The sequence below is a fragment of the Chelonoidis abingdonii genome, chromosome 11 (assembly GCF_003597395.2).
Source record: "Chelonoidis abingdonii isolate Lonesome George chromosome 11, CheloAbing_2.0, whole genome shotgun sequence".
Lineage (NCBI taxonomy): Eukaryota > Metazoa > Chordata > Testudines > Testudinidae > Chelonoidis > Chelonoidis abingdonii.
Window position 1 is genome coordinate 39206324 of NC_133779.1, and position 8516 is coordinate 39214839.

At 49.8% G+C, this 8516-nt stretch overlaps 1 protein-coding gene across 1 annotated transcript in view; it reads left to right on the plus strand.

The window, feature by feature from the left end:
• Positions 1–7459, plus strand: part of EFNA2 (ephrin A2) — a 143448-nt gene extending 135989 nt beyond the window's left edge. The window contains exon 4 of the mRNA XM_032789351.2: positions 3391–7459. Within this exon, the coding sequence (XP_032645242.1) occupies positions 3391–3509 (119 nt within the window). The 3' untranslated portion in view covers positions 3510–7459. The remainder of the gene's footprint in view (positions 1–3390) is intronic.
• Positions 7460–8516: the final 1057 nt, after the last annotated feature.

Below are 8516 nucleotides of genomic sequence, written 5' to 3' on the forward strand. Positions count from 1 at the left end.
ACAGGCTTCTGTGGGCTTTGGATCAGCTTTTGAACAACTCCTTCGGCATTGAGCTCCGTGGGGATATTGGGGACTTCATTCCGAAAGGCTCACTGTGCAGGCAGGCAGCTGTTCCCATGGGTCTGTCAGCCTGGTTTTAAAGAAGCAGAACAAAAACCTCCTGCACCACATGCCTTGAGAACATCAGTCCATAAAAGCAGCGGCAGCAGCGCCTGGACAGGGCTGAGCTTTCATACCTGCCCAGCGGGTATTTTCATTTCACATCATTCTCCCTAAGCCTTGCTGAGTCCCCCACTTTCACTGTGCTTTTTGCTGCTGGCTGAAAACAGCCTCTAAACTCAGTGGCTGGAGTTCCTTGCTGTGGTTTAACCAAGATAGCTTAGCTCTCCCGCCTGAGCCAATGCGCACAAAACTCCCTTTGCAAGGGCCCGTGTTTGTCTTGGAACTGGGGGTTCCTATGCAACCCAGCATTGCCGCCGGGACCGCACAAGAGTAGGACTGGGTCTCTGCTTCGCTGCACCATGAGCCCAATTCAAAGCCCTTACGAGGAGAGGTTAATAAGACTGAGACTTAGCTTGGAAAAGAGACGACTAAGGGGGGACATGATAGAGGTCTGTAAAATCATGAAAGGAGTGGAGAAAGTGAATAAGGAAGTGTGATTTGTTCCTTCACGTAACAGAAGAACCAGGGTCACCCAGTGAAATTAACAGGCAGCAGGTTGAACAAACAAAAGGAAGTACTTCATACAACACACAGTCAACCTGTGGAACTCATTGCCAGGGGATATTGTGAAACCAAAGGTATAACAAGGTTAAAAAAAGAATTAGATAAGTTCATGGAGGATAGGTCCATCAATGGCTATTGGTCACGTGGACAGGGATTCAACAGCATGTTTTGAGTGTCCCTAAACCTCTGATTGCCAGAAGCTGGGACTGGACAACAGGGGATGGATCACTTGATAATTTCCTTGTTCTGTTAATTCCTTCTGAAGCACCTGGTACCAGCTACTGTCAGAAGACAGGACACTGAGCTAGATGGACCATTGATCTGACCCAGTCTGGCCGTTCTTATGGCCAAAGGCTTCGGTGGGCTTTGGATCAGGCCTCACCTCAGAGGCTTTGCAGAACCTGGTTGTGTGGGGAATTAAGCAGCCAGGATGACTACAAACACATGGACTAAGATGCAGAAGGAACCGTTAGCATTCAGTGACGGTGCCTAAGTGAGAGAAAAGTTACTCACCTGCTGAAGCGACCCCAAGATCAGGGCCATAGCTATTTTCTGGACCAGCATTTGCCAGGTCCACGTTTGCAGCTCCCTTGATTTTCTGTGTCTGTGTGCCAGGTTTTGTCAGCTTTCCTTAAGCTCACTAGATCCTGCCTGGCTGAGCGAGGATGTCAGATCTGGCCGCATTGTTTCCCCTCTTGGGTCTCGTTGCTGGTGCCGAGGAGGGCTGCCCAGAGGATTCAGGGGGCCTGGGGCAAAGCAATTTCAGGGCCCCCTTCCATTAAAAAAAGTTGCAATACTACAGAATACAATATTCTCATGGGGGCCCCTGCGGGGCCTGGGGCAAATTGCCCCACTTGCCTCCCCCCCGGGCGGCCCTGGTGCCAGGCTCTTACTATGGAATTGCCTTTCCATTTCTTTGATCCTGCACTGCCTGCCCTCACGATTTTACCACCAGGCTCACAGTGTCTGAAGTTTTTCTTATTCAGCGATTCCTAGGCCAGAAGGGATCATTGTGATACTAAAATCCGGCCTCCTGCGTCTAACCCAGGCCATGGGACTTCCCTGAATTAATTCCTGTTTGGTAAATTGCTAGTGCGGTAAATTACTCCAGGTGTCATCAAAACAAAAAAGAAAACAAACCGAAAGACCCAAAGCTAGAAGTGCAGCCCCCGTGGTGGCAGAAGGAAATGTAAAGACGGGACCTGTAAAGTTTTGGACGCCAGAGGGCAAGTTAAAAAGGAGCCTAACGTGCTTGATTCTTTTTTAAATCTTAAGATTTTGAAGCCAGTCTCATGACTTCTGAAGGCCTCGCTCTAGAGTTTTGAATGCGTGAGGCTGACGGTGTTCTTGCTCTAATCACTTCCCCCCATACTGGTTGTATGTTCCCGTTCCCTTTGTTGGTATTTCTATGGATATAATAAATCAAATGAAACAAAGAACAATCATAACTTACCAAAGGAAACCAAGAGAAAGTGGCAGGTGAATGAGGCTCCATTGAAATTAAATGCAGGGGGGGAAAGTATCCAGGTTTAAGCAGGTCTAAAATGCAGCTTCTGTATTTTCTCTCCTTTTTTATAGTGAGTTTAGTTTCCCAGTGTGGATCTGATCTGGAACGCCGTGTGTCTGGAGCTCTTGAAGACAACAAAATCAGTTGGGAAGAAGTTTTCTTTTGATGTGCCCAAGAAGAAAGGATTAGAAACGACAGTGTCTTATGCACACAGCTAGCTACTGACCTTCCTAGATGAAGAGCATGTCTTTGATTATGCAAATTGATTAATAACACCAAAAATTTCTGAAGGGACCTTCAGGCTTCAGGGCTTAAGCCAGTTGCTAACTATCAGAGATCAAGGTGGGACCTTATGTAGGGAGCAGATTATCCCACATCATTAACCCATGTCTGGGTTCTTACATCTTCCTCTTAGTGTCTGGTATCGGCCACTGTGGGAGACAGGATACCGGGCTAGCTGGCTCTTGGATTTCATCCTCTCTCACAGTTCCTATGTTCCTGTTAGGATGATTTATTCTTTCATGGCGTCCACAAGTATGTTCTAGGCCCCTCCCAGAGCAGCTAGAAATGCTTGTAATCCCAGCTCCAAAGAGCTCTACAATCTCAGACACCAATCCTGCAATCTCAGTGTTGAGTTTATCGCCACTCTTCTAATAGTTGGTGGATTTCCTTAAAGCCCCAGTTCCTGGAGTCATGTGATTAGGCAAGGATCTCAACTCTCATTTAAACACCCTAATAAAGTACGGTTCTCACATTGCGGGCTACGGAAAAAAGCTTGTAAATGTGACACCCGCCCCGCCCCAGGAGGCAAATAAAATCCAGAAAGCAAATGAAAAAAAAATCTCATAGTTGTTACTTTAAAATTTCATGATTTTTTTGGGGGGGTGGGAGGTGGGTGCTCGTGATTTCAGAACTCAGGGGGTTGACAACCTTGCAGTTGGCTCAGACCTCATCAGACACCACAGAGATGATCCAATGCAGGAGGACCGCAGCGTAGACCCCCAGTGGGCCTGATCCTGGGAGAGACCCAAACAATTCTGTGAGGTGCTAAGCACCCCCTGTTGACCGTGCTCAGCTCATTGCAGGATCAGGCCCTACAGCTTCCCAGGTGGGCATTTTGTGGTCTGACACATGTCTCTTTTCCTCCCCCTTCACAGATGACTCCCTGTACGAATCTCCGGAGCCTATTTTCACCAGCAATAACTCCTGCTGCAGCCTCAGGGTCCCGCACCTCATCCTCGTGGTGCCCGTGTTCTGGACTGTTCTCACTTCCTAGCCCCGAGAGGAGAAAACGAAGGAAGAGGGGAGCGGTTTGGCAGGGAAAGGAGGAGCGAGACGGACACACGCAGGAGAAGAGACGTGTTCTGTCTGCCTCCGGGGAGAAGGAACCCTCTCGAGCCAGCCTTTTGCTTTGTTTTTCAAAAAGTTTTCTCTTTCACAATAACCTTTGAACTGCGACTCCTGAGCCGGGAGGTGGGGTTGGGCAGGGGACACGAGGAAGGATTTTTTTCCCTATCCCGGCCTTACTCCCAGCTCGGAGCATTTCTGTTCCTGGCGTGGATTCGCTTGGAAGAAGGCTGCAAAATTTCTACCGATGTACAAAATATAACACCCCTACCCCGCGCCTCGGCAGTCTGGTTTGGGGGTGGGGGCGGAGAATGACAAAATAACAGTGGAACAGAGCAGCGTGGGATTGGCGCTGCTTTCCTGCTTCTGGGACGGCACCCTTTTCATGGTGCTGGGCTCAGCTCGCTTTGACCCTCCTTGCAGGATTTTGCTTTTGAAATTTCTAGACCAAATATTAGAATCCTTTTATTATTATATTTTTGTGTGCTTTTCTTGCACTCCTTGAGACTTAGCCACAAAACGAGACTCCCTCTCCCCCATCCGTGGTTCAGAAATCTCCGTGAGCAGCATTCCCCTTCCAATCCGTCAAGGGAATGCAGGATCAGGGGCTAGCTTGGGCTTTCCTTCCCAGGTTTCCACGACGCTCAGACTGATTCAGTCCCAGGCTCCAAGCAGGGGAGTTTTGGTGGCTGGCGAACAAACAAGGTGCCCGGACTCTGGGACGTGCTGGATCCGGGCCAAGAATGACAGTGCTCACAGCTTTTTCCCAAACTAGTCCAGCTGTTTGCCATTGCTGGTACCACTGGACTCAGCGCCACCTGGGCAGAGTGGTGCCAACACTTTAATGCTCCTTTCAGGGCCTGTGTTTTGGAGGCAGGGGGCCAGATGGAAACAGGCCATCAAAGGCTTTTTGGAGGAGCGCTGACCTGGCTTGGTTGTCAGAACCGTATGGGACGACTGTACCATTTTCATGGATATGTGGGTGGTTTCTTTGGGCGGGGGGGAGGGCTGGTTTTCTTGGGGAAGGGATGGGCAGGTATACAAATAAGACAGCCAAATGTAATTGACTCTGCAATTGACATCCTTGGAGAAGCCAGGAGCAACGCCTTTGGAAGGGTTCCTGGGCCCAGCGAAGGCACTAGGAGAATGTGTGGGGAGAGGGCTTTGCCACTGAGGTTACCACAAGCAGGATCAAAAATCTAATTTGGGAAAGTTGAGCAGGAAGGCTAGAGGGGAAGGGGGTTTAATGTCAGGAATGTCACTGCTCTGCTGGCATGTGACAGCCAGGTGATTAGTGTAGAGGCCGGGGCTGAATTTTAGAAGGGCTCTGGCTGGTTACCACCTCCCCATGGAGCAAAGGGGACTTAAGTGGGCAGGGGATGTAGAGGGAGCCTAGGTCCTTCGGAGGGCAGCTGGATTGAACTCCCTCCTGGGCAGAGCCCTTCTATGGACCACGCGAGCCACTAAACTATGCCGTGCACTGGTGAAATTTACCCTCTTGGGTTCCCAAAGCTAAAAATTCCGCCAGTTGAAATCAGCATTGCTCCACGGACTTACGTCCGTTTACACCAGCTGAGGATCCAGCCCCAAATCTTTGCCTAGCACCTTCCTCCTCTCTCATAGCCAACCCCGTCCTTGGGTTTTGAATTCACTCCCAGCGCTGATGGCAACCTTCCCCTCCCTACTTCCCCCAAGTCCCTTTGAGAAAGCAGTGCCCCTGCCTACATAACCCCGCTGATCCCAACATGGATCCGCGTCACCAGCCCTGCCATTCCAATTCCCCCTCCTGTGGCCACTGCTTCCAGACACGTGGAGCAGAGCTGCCCTGTCTGTCTTGTCCTTATCATCGCCCCGCGCAGCTCAGTGATCCCCGGGTGTATTACAGATGCAAGTGAGCTGCTAATCAGACTGCGACAGCAGGAAAGAGAATGCAGCTGACCTGAGGGGGTGGATCTCTATGAAGTTTTCCCTGGGCATCCTTCCTTCCCTTTACGAGTCTCCTTCGATCCTGCACATCCTGATGGCTTGTTCCCTTGTTGCGCTGTTACTGTCTTGGAGTAACTGCTGGCTTGGCTTTCTTTGCTTCCTTCTCCACTTTAAAATAAAGCCGCCGATTGGCCCCACACTTCGGAATTCAGATGATTAAACGGGGCCCATTTTGCAAAATTCAGATCCCCATCCAAGCCTGGATCTCAACCCCTCCTGTCCTTACATCCGGGGACAGTCTGCATCTAGTGTTTTGGCACAAACCCATCTCCAAATAAAGCCCCACTTCCTGATTTCTGCCCCCTCTCATCTGCTCCAACCCCCATTGGAGGATTTTGGTGATAAAAGGAAGTTACATTCCAGGGAAAAAGAACTAAGAACAAGGGACAAGCAAAGGGACATGAAAAAGGTGGTGGCGGTGGTGGGGGAAAAGCGAATGGCTGGTTCTTCCTCACATGTACCTGTGCCCATTAGAGAGGAGTCCAGCAAGGTGGTGGCAGAATGCTAGTCTCTCTCCAAGGGATGCATGGATGGGTTTGGGGTGGGGGAAAGAGTCTGGCTGGGGTGGAGGGGCTGGGGGGTGAGGTTTGCATCACCTTGTAAAGCAGGAGCCCTGTCTGCGGGCGCCTCCATTGCTGCCCGGCTCCCCCCACCGTGAGGGCAGAACTCGAGTTGTCTCCTCGCTCCTGGAAATAAAGCGTAGCTTTAAAATCACAATCCTAATAACAGTACAAAAACCGGTCTTTCTGCAGATGCCTTTTTCAAACGCGCACAGAAACCATCAGTTTCTACAGCATCTGTCCGTGAGCCCCAGGGGGCGAACCGGCCCTGGTCCTTCTGTAAATATTGCCAGCAGGCGTTATACTGTGATAGGGGTTGGGGTTTGTTTTTTTAATGTATCGTTGAGAATGAATTTTATGGAAGGTTTTATGTTAATTTTATTTTGTTTTTATTTTTTAGACTAGGAAGCTAAAAACTCGCAATAAGCTCATCTCGTTTATCAAAAATTCCAGCTCTGCTTCCCCTCCCTCCCTCCCTGGGCCCGCATGGGATCTAGACCAGGGAACGTTTTCTTAAAGGCAGGCGAAAGCACCACTTTTATACAAGCGTCACCCTCCTCCCTGTCCAGAGGGGGGGCCAGACTTTGCTTCCTTGGCTCATCTCAAGTCGCCTTGCTCCAGGAGTGGGCCAATGGAGTAAAAAGGGAAGGGAGGCTGGCCTGGCACCCTTTGAACCGGATTCAGCAAGGGACGGAAACACATGAGTGATCCTGGAGGTCATTGGAAGGACTCTTGTGCCCGTGTTTAAATAACTGGCTGGCTCAGCGGGGATTTTCAAAGGAGCCTGAAGGATTTGAAGTGCCCATGGACAGTCAGTGCCTCCTTTGAAAATTCCAGCATCAGTCCCCCAGCTAATAATAGCACTTCCTTTGTCTGTCTTGTCTGGGGGGGCTCGAGCCTGGAGAGACAGGCTCACCCAGAGCCCGCTTCCAAGACGAGGGGCTTAGACTGTAAACTCATGGGGCAGGGACTGAATGTGCAGTGTCTACCCCAATAAAGCCCCCATCTTGGTTGGCTCCTGTAATATAAATCATCTCAGTATCACAGACAGTGGAGCAGTGGTGAAATCGGGCCTTTGGTCTGTGGTATATATGTTATATATATATAGTACAGTGACTGAGAGAAGAAAGAGAAAGCAAATGAGGAAGCAGCATTTAAAAAAGTGGGGGCTGGGGTTTTTTGTTTGGTTTGGGGGGGTTTGGTTTGGTCTGGGGGGTTTTTGGTTTTCCATTCGGGGATGAACCCATCTTCCGGGAACTGTTTTTCGCTTGTGGGTCTCAGCTCAGCCTAGCTTGGTTCTTAGACGTGCAGCTTTCGTTCTAGACGTCGTGCTGATGGGAATCCCGATCACAACTTCATTTGGAGTCTGTATTTTTTTATAATAAAATGAAAATAAATGTCACGTGAGTCCGTTGCATTCGAGACCTCTCCTGCCTTTTCCTCCACCCACCCTTTGGCATGTCCCGTTTTCTGCTTCACTGGATTATTGTCTTTCTTGATTTCGGTTGAGTGTTTTCTTCCCCTCCCTGCAAATACCAACACTGACAGACAAAATCTTCCAGGGCCAAGAGTAAGGGAGTGGAAATCAGGAGTCCTGGGTTCTTTTCCCCACTCCAGGAGGACATGTGTTGTAGTGGCCAAAGCTGGGACCAGAGAGGTAGGACTGCTGGGTTTTATTCCCTGCTTTGGAAGGGGAGTGTAATCTAGTTTTTTGAGCAAAGAATTTGAACTCAGGGCTCCTGGGTACTGTCCAAGCCCCCACCCACCCCTGACTTGTGGTCTGACTTTGAGCAAGTTACTTAAAAGCGATGTGCCTCAGTTTCCCCACCCCTCACAAGGTGCTCAGCTTTTGTTGGGCTATATACATTCCTTAGATATTTAGGGATAATATTTCCCTACCCGGTAAAGGGGTGGAACTATTGATTGTTAAGGGCTTTGAGATCCCCAGGTGGGAGGAGCTTTGAGCAGTGCAAAGTGCTGTTGTTTTGTAGTTGATCCTCAGTGAGTTAATTAGTGTTAGAAGGCCAAAGCCACGAGACGAGCCAAGAAACGAAATCCCCAAAGGATCAAAGAAAACGGGAGCCTATGAGAGCTGGGAATATTGCTGAGTGAGGCAGATGCTTGTGACAGTCACGCTGACAGCAGCCAGCACCTGGAAAGGAAATGACTGCAACTCACCTGCCGATGGCGCAATGCTGTGAGAAGAAGTGTGGCCTGGGGATTAAGGGTCTGGGTGCAAATTCCAACCCTGTCCCGGGCAAATTGCTTTATGTCTCTGTGCCTCAGTTTCCCCATCTGCAAAAGCAGAATGCTAATCTTCTGTCTTGTTCATTGAGATTGTAAGCTCTTTTGGGCAAGGTCTGGCTCTCCCCGGGGGCAGCACCTGGCAC